Source organism: Eptesicus fuscus, chromosome 8 (genome assembly GCF_027574615.1).
Source record: "Eptesicus fuscus isolate TK198812 chromosome 8, DD_ASM_mEF_20220401, whole genome shotgun sequence".
NCBI classification, from domain to species: domain Eukaryota; kingdom Metazoa; phylum Chordata; class Mammalia; order Chiroptera; family Vespertilionidae; genus Eptesicus; species Eptesicus fuscus.
This window is the reverse complement of record NC_072480.1, coordinates 62,789,750-62,809,932: the sequence shown is the minus strand read 5'-3', so window position 1 is coordinate 62,809,932 and position 20,183 is coordinate 62,789,750. Positions and strand designations below refer to the sequence as shown.

General features: G+C 40.0%; 1 protein-coding gene and 1 non-coding gene across 2 annotated transcripts in view; one reads left to right on the top strand and one right to left on the bottom strand.

Annotated features, from left to right (window-relative positions):
• The window catches only part of RAP2A (RAP2A, member of RAS oncogene family), a 29,337-nt gene extending 11,476 nt beyond the window's left edge, over nucleotides 1-17,861 (bottom strand). Inside the window, exon 1 of the mRNA XM_008143984.3 lies at nucleotides 17,279-17,861. Coding sequence (XP_008142206.1) covers nucleotides 17,279-17,592 — 314 coding nt within the window. The 5' untranslated portion in view covers nucleotides 17,593-17,861. The remainder of the gene's footprint in view (nucleotides 1-17,278) is intronic.
• Nucleotides 882-988, top strand: LOC114232403 (U6 spliceosomal RNA). The gene has a single exon (XR_003618460.2). It is a non-coding gene; the product is annotated as a U6 spliceosomal RNA (small nuclear RNA).
• Nucleotides 17,862-20,183: the final 2,322 nt, after the last annotated feature.

Sequence of the window (20,183 nt, the reverse complement as noted above, 5' to 3'; positions counted from 1 at the left end):
ATAATTTAATTACCCCCCCCCCCACTAATGCATATGAAGGGTTCTCATCCCCTCACTTTTTTCACTAACATAAACAACAATATGATGAACTATACCTAGAAGTGTGATTTCTTTCTCAAAGGTGCACGTAATATGTGTGTATGTGTCTGGCACACCCTTTGAACCAGAAAATCCTTATTTCTAGGTTAGTTCATCAGATTGCTGTGTGTCTGCACGTTCATCACCACACACACACACACACACACACACACACACACACACACACACACAGTTTCAATGGACACCCAGAAATGTATACTAAAAACAATAGTGCTTAAGTTAAGAGTGCCTATTTCCCCACTCTTGGGATAGACATTTTTAAACTTTTAATAAAATATTATGGCAGTTCTGCAGAAAGTACTGTTTTTGGCTGGGAGTTGAAGTATCCTACCACAGCATGCCTGCATGAAACATCAATACTTCTTATAAGAAAAACATGAGCTAAATAAGGCTGCCCTCTTCCTCTAAAGTGACTTGTTTTGACGTGATTAAATATTTCATTTTAAAGGGCATTTCTGGTAATTTAGCTTAAAATAATGAAAGGAAACCACAATCTTTTGCTCTGACTTTCTCCCGGTTTCAGAATACATACGGAAGAAGAACAGAGAGAAATTATAAATGTAGTGTAAAAATTAAGTTAAGGAGGGTAATGAATACTAAAAAGATATTTAAAGCTTTCAGGGATATTCCATACTATTGTAAATAAAAATAATCTGCTTTCATAGAAATCAAGAGTTGACATTTTATCAGAAGATTGGATTCCTAACTGTTTGATTGTGAGGGGTCAACTGATCACAACAATGCAACTCAGGCATTTTAAATGTTTTAAAAAACCATTAAGGGTGCTCGCTTTGGCAGTACATATACTAAAATTGGAATGATACAGAGAAGATTAGCATGGCCCCGGCGCAAAGATGACAGGCAAATTCATGAAGCATTCCATATTTTTAAGACTATCAGCTGACTTCTCAACAGAAATTTGTAGCCCAGAAGGGACTGGCATAAAATATTAAAAGTGATGAAAAGGAAGGACCTACAATGAAGACTGCTCTACCCAGCAAAGCTATCATTTAGAATCTAAAGACAGATAAAGAGCTTCCCAGACAATAAAAAGCTAGAGTTCATCACCACCAAACCAGTATTATGAGAAATGTTAAAGGGTCTTTTTTAAGAAGAGAAAAAAAAAAGGATTAAAAAAGTGAATAAAATGGCAATAACTATATACCTATAATAATCACTTTAAATGCAAATGAATGACATGCTCAATCAAAATACAAAGCTGAATGGATAACAAAACAAGACCTTTATATATGCTGTCTAGAAGAGACTCACTTCAGATGAAGAGAGACACACAGAATGATAATAAAAAGGGATGAAAAAAGATATTTCATGAAAATAGAAACAAACAAAATGCTGGAGTAGCAACACTTATACTGGACTATTAATAGACTTTAAAACCAAGGCTACCATGAGACAAAAAGAGACCCAGCAATTCTACTACTGGGTATTTATCTGAAGAAACCCCAAAAAGACATATACACCCATATGTTCACTGCAGCATTATTTACAACTAGAGGTCCTGTGCTCCACATTCGTGCACTGGGGGTTGGGGGTCCCTCATCCCGGCCTGCGCCCTCGGGGAGCGGGCCTAAGCTGGCAGTCGAACATCCCCTGAGGGGTCCTTAGCGCTGCTGCGGAGGCAAGAGAGGCTCCCACCGCTGTGTTCGCCAGCCTTCTGGCTGAGTGGTGCTCCCACTGTGGGAATGCACTGACCACCAGGGGGCAACTCCTGCGTTGAGCGTCTGCCCCCTGGTGGTCAGTGCATGTCACAGCGACTGGTAGATTTGCATACTAGGGTTTTATTATATAGGACAGACAAATAAGGTGTTAGAGATTACTTTCAAGAAAGGGGAAACACAAAAAACAAATAAACAATATAAAGACTGTGATAGCTGTAACAAAGAAAGCAACTACTACTGATTAATATACAATAAATTGGGCAGGCCAATATTACATGAGGTGATCAATAAAGGCATCTCTAGGGAAATGAAATCCAAGCAGAAACTTGAAGTTGAGCATTGAGTCAGCCATAAAAAAACTAGAAATATTTTAGACATAAGGAAAATAAAATGTAAAAGAGAGGCAGTAGGAAAGTGCTAGGCTTATTCAAGGAAAAAAATAAAATAAAAAGACCAGCATGACTAGAACATAAAGAGCAAGGGGGAAGAAAAGCATGAGAGATGACTGAAGAAGAACCAGGGGGTGCTGTTCTAAGAACAGGAGAAAGCCATCAGAGGTCTTTCAGCCGTGACGTTACATGGCTTATGTGTTAGGGATCAGCATGGCTAATATACAGAAATGGATTTTAGGGGCACAACAGCAGAAGCATGAAAGCAGTTAGGCGATGACTGTAGTGTTCGATCTAGGCAACAAAGATGACTGGAAGTGTGATGAAGGCAACAGTAGTAGAAATAAGATTTCAAATATATTTTGGAGGAGCACGAAAAATACATAATAATGAACTGGTTGAAGGAGACAAAGTGGGTAGTGGTTTTGACAAAATAAGAAATGACCCATGCGTAAACTATTGTATTTAGAAGTATAATTTTATCTTATGACTTAAGAGCATAAGATTCCAACGGAACAACCATATATGCCTCCTATTACTCTGTTTCTAATATACCTGCACTGTGATCATGTTTAAAATTATCTTGGTTATCCAAATAACTACTTATTATAAAGGAACTTTCAATATATCATGGTGATCTTAATAAACTTTAAAAATGATCCCCTCTTAGGTTAAAATTTACAAAACCATTTTTTCCCTGTAAAAGTGACTATTTCCTTTTCCTATGGAAGTTTAATTTTTTCAAATATCTTATTCAAATTAATTCATGTTTATTTTAGTATTGATTCTGGATTTCCACCTATCCTTTACTGATTACTTGAGAGTCTTTCTAAAGATGTATGTTGTTTTCAGATATAAATTGTTCTTTTACTATATAAGATAAAAATAATTTGCCACTCAAATTTTACCTAACAATACCAAATGTTGGCTAGGATGTAAAACAAATGGAACTTTTTTTTTTAATCTTTATTGTTGAAAACATTACAGATGTCCCCTCTTTTCCCCATGGACCCTCTCCAACCCACCCCCACCTCAAACAATTGGAACTCTTAGCGATAAAACAGTAACCATTGGTATAACTACTTGGGAAAATCAGTTGGCAATATTTATTAATGTTGAAATGCATATGACCCAAGAATTCTACTCCTATGTATACACCAAGAGAAACTGTATGTATGTATATATATATAAGTACTAGATTGTTCACAGTAGCATTACACATATAACTCCCATACAGAAACTATCCAAATGCCCATCAACAGAATAATGAAGTCACCGTATATTCATACAAGAGGACTACTTCACATCAATGAAAAATTAACAACTGCTACAAGAAACACAGATGAATCTCACAAAGAGTGTGTTGAAGGCCAGAGGCCAGAAGCTCAATAACAGGCAAGATTCATCTGTGTTGGTCTTTGAGCACAAAAATGTCAGGGATGCAACATGAGGAAACCTGCTGTGTTGCTTGAATGTCTGTCCTACATCTTCACCTGGGATTTGGTTACGTGTATGCACCTTGATAAAAAAAAAAAAATTGAAACAAGGAAAAAATTAGTAAGAGAATTATCTAAAGGATTTCCTCATTAAAATAGGAATAGTAAAATAACCTTCAAGACAAATGGAGTGAACATGCATATTGGTTATGGGGTTTAAGTCACATGAAGTGCATGATTAAACTGATCAGTCAGTCTATTACTCAGCCAAATACTGCTAATCAATTTCAAATTTCTGGCCAAGTCCTATGCTGTTTAATTTAAACTCAAAACAGGCTAAAGACTAAAAGTGTAATAAATACTAATACCAAAGTATATGTTATTGGAAATAAAAACAATAACAATTCTGAACATTTTCTTCTTCACTATCAGATCTATAAATTGCATCCATTTGACCACGATTTGTTTCAGCATATCAAGATAACACAGTCCTTCAAATATCCATGCAAAAAAGAAAAAATATAATGATGACTACATCTAATCGGCTTTTTATTTATTAGAAATGAAGATTATCCACCCAACTAATGCATTATTTGTGAGGAAGTGTTTGCAACTAGAAGCCTAATACCTTATCATTTAGGAATCAAATGCAAAAGTTGTCTAAATAAACCAGTTGAATCTTTTTTTTTTTAAGCAAAATATCTGCGATACCAGAATAAGGTAAAGCAGTTGTTGGTCTATATTTGATACTTTAATGTGTAGCTAACTTTCAATCTGCATTTTAATGTACATTCAGTTACCAAATCAAAAATTTATCATTTTCAAATCTGTCAATAAAGCATGATCTTCTTATGTAATTTAAATAGCAGGGAAAATTCAAGCTTGGACCCATATATAAAGAATACACAGCTTTAATTTATCAAAGGAACAAAGGTGTTCAGACATATCTTTAAGGAGAGTTGAAATCTGAAACCTGTGCATTAAGAAATAGGTCCCCCTGCCCTGGCTGGTGTTACTCAATGGCTAGAGCATCAGCCCATGCACCGAAGGGTGGAGAGTTCAATCCCTGATTAAGGGCATGTACCTGCATTGCAGGTTCCATACCCAGCCCTGGTTGGGGCCTGTGTGGGAGGCAACCAATCCATCTCTCTCTCTCTTTCTCTCTGTCTTATACTCCCTCCCACTCTTTCACACTCTCTAAAAATCAATGCAAAATATACTAGTATACTCAGGTGAGGATTAACAAAACAAAAAGAAATAGGTCCACCTATTATACTTGAAAAGACTAAATTGAGTTGATTGTTCAGAAATATGCAATTTGAACTGTTATCTAAATTCATAAATTAAAAGATATATATTCTCAGCACACCTTCATTTCAGAACTCTTGGCAAAAATGTTTATGAATGAAAATTTATATGTATCTGGTATACAAAGTTCAATTACAAATACTTTTAAAAAGCTACCTTTGGATGAAGAGGACTTAAGGATGCATAAAAGCTATGATGAACTAAGACTTCTTAGAACTTTAAAAATTATTAATAGAAGAGCTTTGTCCTGGAAATTTTTTTACTTTTGATAGTAAAATCTTAAAATATTTATTTCCAAATTACTAAATACAAACAGCCCTGAGTAAAAGTTAAAAAAACAAAACAAAACAAAACAAAAAAACTCACACACACAAAAATCTACCAGCTTTCAAGAAAGCTCAGGTTATTGGACCAATAGAATTAGCATTTCTTCTCTCCAACAATAAACAGCTCGGGGGAAGAAGACATCAAATATATATGACATGTAACTGGTTGGTTCTCCTGGCATGAGATTGATTGATGTCTATTAAAAAGGTTTTTTCATTTGAACCAGGAGAAGTAACAGGTGACAGGTGGAAAAGGCAAAACAAAACAAATGCACAATAAAGAAAGGAGCTGGAAGCTATCATTATTGGCAGAGATTAGGTGCCCAGCAGCTGCCAATGGAGAATGATGAGCTACAGATACTTTCACAGGTTTCACGTCAACACTGAAGTAAAAGAAGTTAGAAACAGTTATAAGAAATCATGGTGGAAGCAAGGGAGAATGGGTGTAAAGCAAAAAAGTCTTCGATAGTCTCTAGTAGTTAATCAGGTTGAGATGAGAAGTTGTAACCACAGGTCTAGTATACTAGTGATTACAGGGGATGGGCAGAGCAAGAATTAATTGGATGTCAGAAAATATGCCCCTTTATTTTCATTCCCACTATAAAACCACTTTCATTCCCTAAATAACTCATATCTGAGACATCTGAGCTATGCAACAGTCTCCTAACTGGACCCACCTCCAATTTCTCACCCCTCTCCCAGTATCCCTAATCCACTACCTTGGAAAAATGTGGAGACTCTACAATGACTAGATCAAGTCTATCCCTAACAGTCAAGGCTAACCACAATTTAGTCACTGGCTAAAATCAAGATGGAATGCACTACAAAAGGGGAGAGAACTGGATTTGGATTTAGAGGACCTAAAAATAAGATCCAAGTTGGATCCCTTGAATATGTCATGTGACCTTTCTGAGCCTCAGATTCCTTATTTGTGAAACAGAAATATTAATGATACTTAGTATTATGTCAGGAAGATGATGGTGATGACTTGACTAATAATAGCAAGCTAGCATCAGTAGATGTTTTAGTTACTGCCAGATACTACACTAAGCAGTTTAAAGTATTATGGCTACTGTAAACCACTACAGAAATGCTAATTATTCTTTTCTAAGTTTTCACAAACCATCTGTTAGTAAATCAGTTCTAGAACCATAATTGCGGTGACATATCTGTAAAAGAGCACAAAAATTTTTACTTAGTATCTTATCTCCTATCTCTAGCTTCCATCCCCCTGGCAAGGAAAGCCAAATCTAACTATTTAGCTTGAAGATCATTAACCCTTGTGAAAAAGATTGGAGAGAAACAGGATCTATAGTGTTCCCTCTATTCAGGGGCTGAAAATTCTTTAAACAGAAGTACCTTTCTTTATCCTAGTCATGTTTTCACTTCAAACATTGCTAAGGCAAGTCACCAGACATGAACCATGGCTCTGAAGCTCTAGTAAGGCAATGTGGGGTAATTAAAAAAGAAAACAAAACTCCGTAAAACTAGTTCTGAAATAGTTTTGTTTCTGCCTTGAGCAGGCTATGCTACCTCTGCAGGTACATCTGGGACCTCAGGACTGAAAGGGCCAGTATATTTTTCTACATAGCCGTATGTCCAATGCTGGAATTAACTCTTAATACTTATAGGCATACAAAATAGAATGAGTTAATGAAGTGGGCAAAGGGGGACAAAAAGGGAGGAAATATATATGTGTATGTGTGTGTGTGTGTGTGTGTGTGTGTGTGTGTATGTGTGTGTGTATACCAAAAAATGTTAACGCACACTTTGAATAATTATAAAGGGAGTGTTTATTAAAATGTATTTCATTTTTAAAATTGAGCTATCAGCTGCTAAAGTGTATATTTTTTTGGAGACACCCTGCGTAGATATATAATTAACTCCACACTGTCAAATATATATTTATTTAGAGTACATTTTGTCAGATAGTTATCTTGTACTTATTTTGCATAATGCCTAAGGCAATGTTATACAAATGATGTGGTTATAGCCGTAATATTTGATGCTGACAGTGATGACTTTTATACACAGACAGATCAAACTTCTTCTGGAATCAATTTATTAAAAACCCTGTCAACACATTACTATATATCCATCAAGACTGTTAAAATTATCTTCATCCCATGCAATTTTTGGAATTTATAAAAAGGTCTATAATTGCCCAGCTGGTGTGGCTCAGTGGTTGAGCATCGACTTATGAACCAGGAGGTCATGGTTCAATTCCTGGTGAGGGCATATGCTGGGGTTGCAGGCTCGATCCCCAGTGTGGAGTGTGCAGGAGGCAGCTGATCAATGATTCTCTCTCATCACTGATATTCTATCTCTCTCCCCCCCTCTCCTTTCCTCTCTGAAATCAATAAATAATATATATATATATATATTTTTTTTTAAAAAAGTCTGTAATCAACATTTTTAAAAAGAAAAATGTCACCTGGGGTGGGGTGGAGATTGGGCAAAGGGGGACAAAAAGGGAGGAAATGGGAAACAGCTGTAATACTATCAACAATTAAAAAGAAAACTGTCATTTAGCAAATATTTAATATTTATGCCTGATTGCTTTTTATAAAGTATTTTTAGTATTTAAATTATATGTATAAAAATCATTACCATTTTCTGTGAGTCACAAAAACATCTTGTCACCATTTAAAGCCAACATAGTCTCCAGGGGAAGAGAAAGACTCAAAGCAATCAGGGTCTGTGCCCTGAGGTTCTCTAACATACTCTACTATCATTTCAGATAAAGAGGAGAAAGCAAAGGAAAAGATGGAATTGAAATACTAGATTAGCTATATAATTTATGTGGATATGATAAGGCAACTGAGTCTCATTCCTAAGAAATCCTGAGGTAGCACATTGTTTGATAAATGTCCGGACTTCATTCCTATTTATGTAAATTTTGGTGAAACATTTTTTATTGACATTTTAGAGCTCCTACGTAAAGAAACACTTTACATTCTGTACCTCATTATTTATTATATTATACTAGAGGCCCAGTGCATGAAATTTGTGCACTTGGGGGTGGGGGGGGGGGTCCCCAGCCTGGCCTATGCCCTGTCACAGTGCGGGAACCTCACAATCAATCGCCCCAAAGAGGTAGGCTGGAGCCGGGGGTCCCGCTTCCGTGCCACGTGGAGCCGGGAGGAGGTGGAACCCCCAGGCAGGCCTTGCCATGCAGAGCCAGGACCCCCTAGGCAGGCCTCACTGTCCAGAGCCGGGGGACCCCTAGGCAGGCCCGCCTCGCGGAGGCGGGACTCCCAGGCAGGCTCCGTGCCACGCATGCAGCTTCAAGCCCAGCCCTGCCCACCTGTGCACGCCCACTGTGCAGGCAGCTATCTTGTGACGGTGTGACAACCACTTAGGCTTTTATTACTAAGATTTACCGATAAGGAAATTGAGAGTCAGATGATGTTAACTTGACCCTAACTACATAACTAATATGTACTGGAGCTCAGCTTTAATGATAGCAACACTTAACTGTCTTCAAAGATGAGATTAAACCAATATGCACAATTAAATAAAACACTGAATTATAGCAATTATTATATATATAGTATCTCTTATGGTCATTGGAGAACTAAGTTAAGGGTAGGATGAATTTAGAACAAAACTCTCCATCTAAAAACAGAGAAAAACACTCTAAGATTTCATATTTGGAGAGTTGTAAAGATACCTAGAAAAGAAGAAAATACTAATATGTACTGAATTATTAATAAAATGTAGGATTTCCACATTTGAATTATTAATCTTTAAGGGGATACTCCTAGGAAAGCATGATAAATAATACTAAATGTTTTAAGTAAAGGTTTACAATGTTTCTCTTGAGTAATTTTACTAATTGATTTTAAGACATCTGTAAGTATAGTTATCTTCATCTATTTTTACTGTTTTATAAGGAGAGCTGAATCAATATTTTCCTGGACAGATGCAGCAAACTGCTTCAAAACATCAGTTTCCAAAACCTCCTCAGCAACCTGTTGCAGTACTTGAGAATTCTTGCAATCACATACTAGTCTGAACAAGAGAGCCCGTTCTCTGTCCTAAATTTCACAAGGCAGGTGCTATCCTTCCTTATCAGAATAAACAAAATTACAGAAGTATGTCCTTATATTTCTAACATGCACAACGAACAGTAATAAATACTTTCTCAAAAGTTACACTTTAGCCCTAGTTGGTTTGGCTCAGTGGATAGAGGGTCGGATGGCGGACCAGAGGTCCCAAGTTCGATTCCAACTGTTGCTTTGTTTCTGGACTTCCCAAACCATGACTTCAATATAGTATGCTATTAGTATTTGATTCAGATACCCAGTAACCTTATTTTGACTCACAGGCTTAAAAAAAGTATTATTTCATAGCAGTTACCCTTAATTTAAACTGAAATTTATTAAAAGTCAGTGTAATATAGGTGTATTAGAGTTTTCCTACAAGAATAAAAGGCAAAATAATTGGGCTATTATATTAGGGCTGATATTTTGAAAAAAGTTTCAATCTTTTAGAAGTCTCAAGTTAAATATATTCAAATATTATGTTCAGTATATACCATGTTAAAATCTTAACGAGAGGTTAGCTATTTTTAAATATTTTATAACCTTAAACTTTACCAATATATTCATATTTTACTTATACCTTTTGTTAAAATGCAGGTATCTAAAATTATAGCATTACCATTATTGATACTATTCTACTGAAAGACTCAGTTTGATCTGATAAAGCATAAAGGTATGTTTAAGAAACTTTTCCCTGTCAGGCTCAGAATAATTTTTAATATAATGAACCACAACTGTCAAAGTAACAAGTAAATAAAATGGCAAATATATATGGCAAATTTTTGCACACCACTAAAATTTCATGATATATTTCCCACAGAAATACTATCTTTAATTTTTACTTTTGTTACTATTCTGTGTCCATCAGTTTGATCTCATTTGAAAGTCTACTCATATACACACTCAAATATTTTTCCAAAAATAATTTAAAGAATTTATAACTCTTGTTATAACATAGGCCAAAAAAAATCCTACATAATAAATAATATGCAAATTGACCATCATCCAACACACAAGATTGCTGCCCCCATGTGGTCCAAGATGGCCGCCATGAGATGGCCAGCAGGGGAGGGCAGTTAGGGGCAATCAGGCCAGCAGGGGAGGGCAGTTGGGGGTGAAGAGGTCTGCAGGGGAGGGCAGTTGGGGGTGACCAGGCCTGCAGGGGAGGACAGTTAGGGGTGACCGGGCCAGCAGGGGAGGGCAGTTGGGGGCAACCAGGCCTGCAGGGAGGACAGTTAGGGGCAACCAGGCCAGCAGGGGAGGGCAGTAGGGGCAATGGGGCCGGCAGGGGAGCAGTTAGGTGTCGATCAGGCTGGCAGGGAGTGGTTAGGGGGTGATCAGGCAGAAGCGGTTAGGGGCAATCAGGCAGGCAGGCAGGCAGGCAGGTGAGCGGTTGGGAGCCAGCAGTCCCGGATTGTGAGATGGCCAGCACGGGAGGGCAGTTAGGGGCGATCAAGGCCTAAACAGGCAGTTGGACATCCCTCGAGGGGTCCCAGATTGGAGAGGGTGCAGGCTGGGCTGAGGTACACCACCCCCCACCTATGCATGAATTTCGTGCACCGGGCCTGTAGTAAGTACATAAAATCACAAAAACACACACACATAGTAGGTCAGAACAGATGGAGAGAAACAGGTAACAGGGCAAAATTGAAACAGAAGCAAAGGAAACCCTAAGTATAGAATCAAACATCCTTCCCCAGGGACTTAGGTTCTCAAGACAATGGCTAAGAGAAGAACTGTGTAAAAATAAATTATCCTTGAAAAAAAAAATCCTTAAGTTAAGTATGGTATACATGGTTTTAAAGATGACTGCTTAGAAATGTATATGAAAGTATAATCTATGCATTTTTATGTGCCATATGTAATTTCAAAGAAAATAGCATATAGAAATTAAATTACTCAAATGTATTGCTACTGAAAAATTTTCCAACTTTGTTGGCACTTCCATTGGTTGTATCCTCTAGAAACATTTTATCAGTTCCTCCATCTCCTTCTTAATGTCTATCTGTTAATTAATTACCCAACTTTTTCCTAAAGGAGAGCTAGAAAGTCAACATTACCCAACTCACTTAGTGGCCTGAATATTTTTCATTCAATGGTCAGCCACGTCACCTTTCACACTTTACCGCTTCTCTCATTGAACAGACTAGATAGAAGTACTCACAGAATGTCAGAGCTGAAAGGAGATCATCTACTCCATCAGCAAAGTGAACTTAGAAAACATTCCCTTTCAGGAAAAAATTGGGCTGTAAAAAGTGACTCATGGCTATTATGCTCTGTAACTTGGAGGCCCAGAATTTTCTTACAATTTTGGTTCCTGGAGATATCAAATTGGGGAAGGAGGTGCCTCTGGAGGAAGGAATGGTGACAGATTCCAGAAGGTTCACTTACTTAAAACAAACATCATTTGATGTGTTCCCAGGTTTTGGCTCACAGCACAAATCTGTTACCGGTCAAGATTTATGTGCAGTAATTGGCAATCTGCCTCTATTTTAAGAGTAGGTTTTTATATGGCTTCTTATTTTGAAGAACAAAAGTGAAATCACTTGTGTCATTTGAAAGAAATCACTTAAGTAATATAGAAATATTAATAATAAAAAAATAGAAACTTATTCACCTTCGGTAGTGCAAACCAACCATCCTTTTCCAGCCTTTTTCCCAATCTTAAAACACCCCATGCCTTCTAGCCTATTGCAAAGTATTTAGTCTCCATAGAGCTTACAACTTTCAAGTTCTATCCTTGGCTATATGCATTTCTAATTTCTACTTCTGGCCATATTCATTCATTTCTATCTCTAGACGCTACACAATAGATTACATGCACTCTACAAATCTGAACTACACAGCTCATCCTGAGTCTTTTTATATTCTTACGTAAATGATGTTTCAGGCTTTACTCAAATATACTAATTATTTATTAGGTGGATCTATGTGGATGATTACTATTTCCAAAGCTTGAAATAATCTTCCCAAGCTATTCTGCCATATTTCTATTCACACATTTTCAAAATGTCAGTTACTTTTGACCTTTCCCTCTTCCTCTCCCATTCACTTTAATTCATTCTTTACAACATTAATTTCATCCATTCTTTCTGCTACTAAAAACACCATGCTAATTCAGAACCTTTACACTTAATGTAGAAACTATAGAATATTACAATTTTTACAACTATTCCTCCTGACTATTCTATTGCCACTAAGCCATATATCATATCACCACGTTACTATTTCTATAATGATTTTGATAATGGTCCTTGACTTGTAAGATCAAGTCCAAAGTCTTCAACCTTATCATTTAACTTCACATTTTTAAGCCTTGCCTCCTCTCACACTTCTATATTAATTCCTGGTTTAGCCAATCTGGTCTATTTCATTGATAGCTAACAATATATTCTATGTATTTCCCATGTCATTTCCCACTAATATTGTGCTCCTGATTTTTAGTTTCTTAATCCTCACCCAAGGATATGTTTTACTGACTTTAGAGAGAGGGGAAAGGAGAAAAAAAAGGGAAACATCGATCCGCAGCCTCCCTGACTGGGGATTGAATCGCAACCTAGGTATGTGCCCGGATTGGGAATCAAACTGTAAAGCTTTAGGTGCATGGGATGATGCTCCAACAGAGCTACACCAGCTAGGAATGTGCTCCTGCTTTTTTTTTAACATATATATATATATATATTTTTTTTGTTTAGAGAGAGAGGGAGGGAAGAAGAGAGAGAGAGAGGAAGAAACATTGATGAGAGAGAACACTGATTGGCTGCCTCTTGCACACCCGTCATCATCAGGGATTGAGCCTTCAACCCAGGTGTGTGTCCTGACCAGGAATAGAGCCAGCGACCTTTTGATGCATGGGTTGACGCTCAACCACTGAGCCACACTGGCTGGTCTGTGCTCCTGATTTTTTATGGTTCATATTAAACTTTACCTCTGCTCCTGTTGCCCTAACTAGATATAAGAACTCTCACAGAAATGTTAGAGCTGAAGGAAGATCACCTACTCCATCTGCAAAATGAACTTTAAAGAATCATTTCCTCCATCTATAAAATGAAAATGTTTGGGGAAACTGAGGCCAAAGGACAATAAAAATACTTTTCTCTCTGAACACTAGTTTTTTCCAACATATTTTTCTTGATTGTTTCTATGTACCAGTAGCTGTGCTGCCCACATGGGATCAGAGTTTACTGATCAACGGTATATAAATAATCACACAAATAACTAAGCTTTATGAGTGCCTCAGAAAGAGGGAAGTACAGGTTGCCACTGAAGTCTGAAGTACCTGTGGTTGAGAGATGGGTGAGGCAAGAAGTTAGTCTAGAGGGGGAAGATGGGAAGGTGTTATCCAGTTGAGGAGGAGGAAAGCTTCCCTGAGGGGAAGTCTAGGAATTAACTCTGCAAAAGGCGGAAGATTTCCACAAGTAGAAGAAAAGCTCAGAGACAGACTCTGAAAGGCATGAAAGAAGGTCTGGGTGTTGGCATCTGAGGGATGAGGAGTGTTGCAAGAGGTAAAGTTGCAAAGGCAGGAAGGCCCAAGAGCACTCTCTGCATGCCTGGGAAGGTCACACTGCGGATTCCTGGGCTTTATCCTAAGAATAACATGCCTTGTTCAAGGATACTTCAAGTCTGGACCATGGCTCACCCTGGGAGGAATGAGAAAAGCAGTTATGAAATCAGAAAGAATTCTAGTGTTATTCCACTTGAAACATTTTCTGTATCCCTATCACTCTTCCTTGTGTGATCTCATCCAAAGTAAAAAACAAAACAACAACAAAAAAAACCCATATAAATTATATAGTAACTTTTAGTTAGCCCACTTGGTTTGAAAAAAGATTGTGTACATATGTATATATCTGTGCACTTGTAAATATTTAGAGTATTGGCCTGTTTCACATTTTTTTTAAAGCAAAACCTTCCATACAATAACAATTGAAAAGCTCTATTTCACTGTTTGGCCATACATTAGCACTAGACTTTAAGTTAAGTGTTCATTCTTTTGCCCCTTCCTATTAGACCTTAGTAAGAAAAAGTATTTAAGAGAACACCAACAAAACCTTTTGTGGGTGTGTGTGTGTTAATCCTCACCTGAGGATATTTTTACGTTGATTTTTAGAGAGAGTGGAAGAGAGAAGGAAAGACAGAGAGAAACATCAATGTGAGAGAAATACATAGATTGGTTGCCTCCTGCATGAGCCCCGACCAGGGCCTGGGCCAGGGAGGAGCCTGCAACCCGGGTATGTGCCCTTGACTGGAATTGAACCCAGGACCCTTTGGTATGCAGGCTGATGCTCTAGCCACTAAACCAACTGGCTAGGACCAACAAAACCTTTTTAGGGATTGTTTTCATCTTAGTTGCTTTTTAGCCTCATCTTGTCTACACTAGGTAATGAAATTAAAGATGCAATCACAAATTTATTTTCTATAATATTACATTTATATTAAGGATAAAATTTAAAGGTGACAAAGTTATTAATAAAAGAACAACTGGAATTTTAGAGCAATTTCTTTGTTCAAGTATTGTGTTAGACACTTTAAAATATATCTCATTTAATCCAAAATATATACACTTTAGACCTGCACTATCCAATATGGTGGCCAGCAGCCACATGTAGTTATTGTTAAAGCACTTACAACATGGCTAGTCTGAATTGGGATGTTCCACAAATGTAAGTAACACACTGGATATTGAAAAATTAGTATGGTTTTAGCCTGTGTGGCTCAGTGGTTGAGCATTGGCCCATGAACCAGGAGGTCACAGTTCGATTCCAGTCAGTCAGGGCACATGCTGGGGTTGCGGGCTCAAATTTCAGTAGGAGGCATGCAGGAGGCAGCCTATCAATATTTATCTCTCTCTTCTTCTCTCTAAAATAAAAAATATATATATTTTTAAAAAAACAAAAATTTGTATGAAAAAGAAAGTAAAATAAATCAATTTTTGAATATTGATTACATGTTGAATGATAATATATTTTATATATTTTATTTTGTTAATCCCACCCAAGAATTGGGTTCATCTCACCCAAGAATATTTTTTCCATTGGTTTTTAGAGAGAGAGTGTGTGGGGGGGGGGGGGGGAGAGACACATTGATTGGTTCCCTCTCGTATGTGCCCAGACTGGGCCCAGATCGAACATGTAACCCAGGTACTTGCCCTTGACCGGAATCGAACCACGCTCCAACCACTTAGAAACACCGGCCAGAACTAAATGATAATATTTTAGATTCAGTGGGTTAAATAAAATGCATTGTTAAATGAGAATGGAGAAGTAAAAAGCTATCAGATTCATATTTTAGAACAGCAGTAGAGGCCATGAAAATGTCTACTGTATTCTAGTTTGAAATTTAATCGAAGAAATAATATACAAAATTTTAATTTAGGTATTACAGTAGATAATCAATGAGTTAATGGGGACGGTGGTCTTGGGGAGAAGATCTCCCCTTTGATCCATATGTTGGATTAAAAATCCACCGCTGGTGCCCAGCAGTGTGGCTCAGTGGTTGAGCATTGACCCATGAACCAAGAAGTCACCAGTTGGATTCCAGGTGGGGGCACATGCCCAGGTTGGGGGCTTCATCCCCAGTAGGGGGCATGCAGGAGGCAGCTGATTGATATTTCTCTCTCATCAATGTTTCTCTATCCCATCCTTCTCCCTTCCTCTCTCTCTAAAATCCATAAAAACATTTTTAAAAATCCACCGCTGATAATGATTTCTTGACCACCCCTGAGTACACATGACTTGGTCCTTGCTCTTTCTCAATGAGTAAACTCAAACTGACTTGTAATGTGGTTGTATCTACAGCACACCTACAACTATCTTTCTGTAAATGTCTCCTCATTTTGAGCTATAGGCAGAATTATGTGGGGGAAAAGATGATACTATATCAAAATTATAAGCAAGTATTAACTAATTATAAGAACCAGACAAAACAGTAATATGTAATTAAACAGTAATTAGAAAAATTTGCTAAATCTTTGAACTAAGATATTACTACACTTCTAATGCTTGAAATAAGGAAAAATGCAGTCAATTTAAGAGAAAACAAACATTTTAAGCCATTTAAACTACCAGCCATATTTCCAAAGTACATAGTTTATATTAGGAAAACCGTAGCTGCATTAACTTTACATTAGATAATATACCTTTAAAACAGAAAAAACAAAAAACACACCAGATAATATACTTGTCACAACTTTGAAGAAACTTCTGTTTTGTTTCCAGGAATGCCTTCTTTTCCCCTCTTTTTTTTTTTTTTTTTTGAGGGGGTAAGACAGCTAAATTTTTTAAAAAGTTAAGCCGCATTCTTTAATGTGAATGGCATATTTGATCTCCTACATGCTAATATTCTCTCAACCCCACTGCGCTGTTAGGATGTCTTCAAATAATTTGATAATCTGTCTTTAAAGTTTCATCTTAATTGAAGAGTTCATTTTTAAAACGCCTTGGCACCATTCATTCGCTTATGAGATGAGCAAGGTCTCTTTCCTCTCGACTTGACATTTTTACAGTACGTACACTTATGTGTGTAATTTCTGCCGTCAGATATTGCAAAGGTAGGTTTTTTTGCTTTCCTTCAGTCTGAAAACGTCTCCACTCTACCTGCACAGCTGCCCTCTTCCCACCACAAACCAACGCACCCCTCAAGCCTCTCTGCAAGTTTTAAACTTTGTTTCCTTTGGGGTTGGTTCTGCACAGGCGCTACTAATAATATCCACGAGACAAAGAGCTGCGCTGCTGGGTTCCCGGGATGCAAAATTTGAGGTGTGAAACAAACAAAGCACTCAAATTTGACACTCAAGATGATGATGGTGACGGTGATGCAGGCAAAATGAAAAAAAAAATATTATAAAGCATAAGACCCCAGAGACATTTTCCCAGATAGCTCCCTCCGTCCACGGCCACCCCCGCACACGAGGGAGGAAGAGGGAGCTCTGGCCCCGGGACGGCGGCCGCCCGGCTGCAGAGCGAAGCCCCCGGCCGAAGCCCCCAGCCCTCTCACCGCTTCACTCGGATGATCTGGTCCCGCATGGGCTTGATGTCCTGGAAGCTCTGCTGGTTGACGAGGCTGTAGACGAGGATGAAGCCCTGGCCGTTCTTGATGTACAGATCCCGCATGGACGCGAACTGCTCCGTGCCCGCCGTGTCCAGGATCTCCAGCACCGACGGCGACGAGTCCACCTCGATCTCCTTGCGGTAGAAGTCCTCGATGGTGGGGTCGTATTTCTCGATGAAGGTGCCGGTCACGAACTGCACGGTCAGGGCGGATTTGCCGACCCCGCCCGAGCCCAGCACCACCACTTTGTACTCGCGCATCGTCCCTCCGCGGCCGTCGCCGCCGCCGCCGCCCGCGACATAGACCTACGCCCGCCGCCCTGCGTCCCTGGACCCTGCCCCGGCGGCCAACCCCGCCGCCTTACGCGGCCGCTCCCGTCTCACTGCCGCTGCAGCCCCCCGGGCGCCGGCGGAGGGAGCGGCGGGCATGGGCCGAGCCGAGCGGCAATGCGGCTCCGAGGACGCCTGCAGGCACTGAGCGCGAACAGTGTGTGGGAGCCGCCGGAGACCGCCGGCCCGCAGTGCTGTCCTCCCGCCCCGCCCCTCGCGCCTCCACGCCCAGCTCTCCGCCTGCCGCCGCCGCCGCCGCCGCCGCTTTCCCGGGCGCCGGAGCGCGCGCCCGAGCCCACGCTCCAGCCGCAGCGCAGCCGGGGGCGGGGCTCGGCGTCCAGGGGCGGGGCCCAGGCGGCGCAGCCCCGCCCCTGCTCTCCCGTCGCCTAGGCGACCGGCCGCGCGCTCCCGGGAGGCTCTGCGCGGGGCGGAAGCCTCTGCCCGCACTTAGGTAAACAACCACCTTGGCCACCCGACAACATCCTGGCCCGCGCTCCCTGGCCAACCCCTGGGCCCGCATACTGAGCGTGCGCAGTTCGTCTGCCGGAGCCGGGAACCGAGTCAACTGGAGAATCCCACGCTCAGAATTTGGCGGAGACAAGATGTCAGAGGGACCAGTCTCCAGCAATATCTAAGGAGGGGAGTGAAAAGAAGAGACGGACAAGGTCCCAAAGGAGGCCTTGGCTTGAGGGTCTTTCCCGACACCACCCAGTCTGTCAGCATGCCTAAGAGCTTTAATTTTAAGTTGTATAAACACAGCGAGCTTTGTTTAAGGGGCAGAACATAAATACAATAAAATTAAGCTTTAAAGGTCAGGATACTGAATGAGAGGTGACAGAGACGAAGCCGAGACGAAGGCCAGAGAGTAAGGAAACCGGGCCCACGCCCGGTGACGTCGCCGGGAATCGGGCCACCTTCCCCTCAGCCCCGCCCTTCCTCAGTGCTGAACTGAAATGGAGCTCTTCCCACGCCCTGTCAGCTATGGGCGCTTGGAAAACCGGGAGCGCGGAGCCAGCCCCGAGCCGCAGAAGGCGGCCTAGGGACACCTCTTAGTAACAGCCAGCTTGGAGACCTAGTAGGAAGCTGGGATTCCTTCCAGCCAACCAGACCACGTCTCCGGACCCCGTGCTACCGTTCTTGGCCAATAGAGGTCCGCTTCATACCACGTGTTTCCCCATCCCCTCCCTTCCTTGTCCCCCTCTCCCTCCCCACCCCTCCCCGCCAATGGGGGGAAAACTCTAGTGGCAGGAACAGCTAACCCACCTGCCACTGGCCAGGCTGGGCGTTTGACGAAGCTTGAGCTGAGCCAACCAGAATTCGCGATTTTCCCCCTGCCACCAAGGACAGGTAGTGTGGAGACACCCCCAGGGCTAGCGGGGTTTTGGGAGGAGTCAGAGGCTGAGGACCTGGTGGCTGCACTCTATTCTGGCACTGGAACAAGATGCTTTTCAGGCGAGAGGGATGAATTCCGCTTTTAACGCTGTTTCCGCGGCATCCTACCTAAATGATGAGCATGAAAATAGCGCTGAGGGCTGTGGACCGAATTGTGGGATGAATGGAGAAAACAGGGACTTTTTGTCTGCAGGGTGAGACATTTTTCGGTGCTTAAGGAGACATACTGCAGCAGTTGCACGGGTCCTCCGTGCGTACCTCCTACAATTCAGTTTTAAAACTTACCTTCTGTTTCCCTGTATTGCTAGATCTTAGTTACACACTCTCTCTCACCCATAACGTCAAATTTAGAAGTTATATCCTCCAATATTTCTGGATTGTATTTTGTAATTGTTATTGAATTTACCTTCCGAAAACTATGTCCTTCTAGAACTAGTCTACATCCATCCATTGTTATGTCACATTTCTTGGGAATAGTAAGTTTCTATAGTTCTGATGTTTTATCATAGCATACCTCTTCACTCTTCTTCCTCACAAGGTCATCTTGTAGAGGGGATTTTGATCTGAGTTCCCTGAAAAACCAGGTGTTCTTTTATCATCTTTTCTGTTACTTATCCAACTTCTACATAGATGCACTCCAATTTGGCAGTGCCCTTTTTCACTCCATTATATTAGAATGGATAACTTACATTACATTATCTTTCTATAGTATAACACACACCAAATTTTTGTTTAAAATAATGGAGGGCAAGTGTCTTGTCAAAATATGTAGTAAAATATAACTCAGTCATTATTTCTTGATTATATCACATATGAAAAGTTACATATGAGCTGCCAGAATTAGCAGTGAAGGCAATTTGCAAAAGAATGTTTTAAGATAATTGAAACTAAAGAGGATCTGATATCTTATTATAATCTAGTAATGTGAATAAGTGAATGAAAATTAAGAGAGCTCACATAGATATGAAATGAAGCTTCATATCTGAGCTTTCTTTGGCAGGGATATTTCAAGAGAAGTTGTAGAAGAACACAGTGTTCACCTAGGTTTATAGAAGCCTCACATTTTGTGTAAAACATGTATGTTCATTTGTGGTTACTTTAGCTTAGTAACAGCTGCAAACCAACAAACC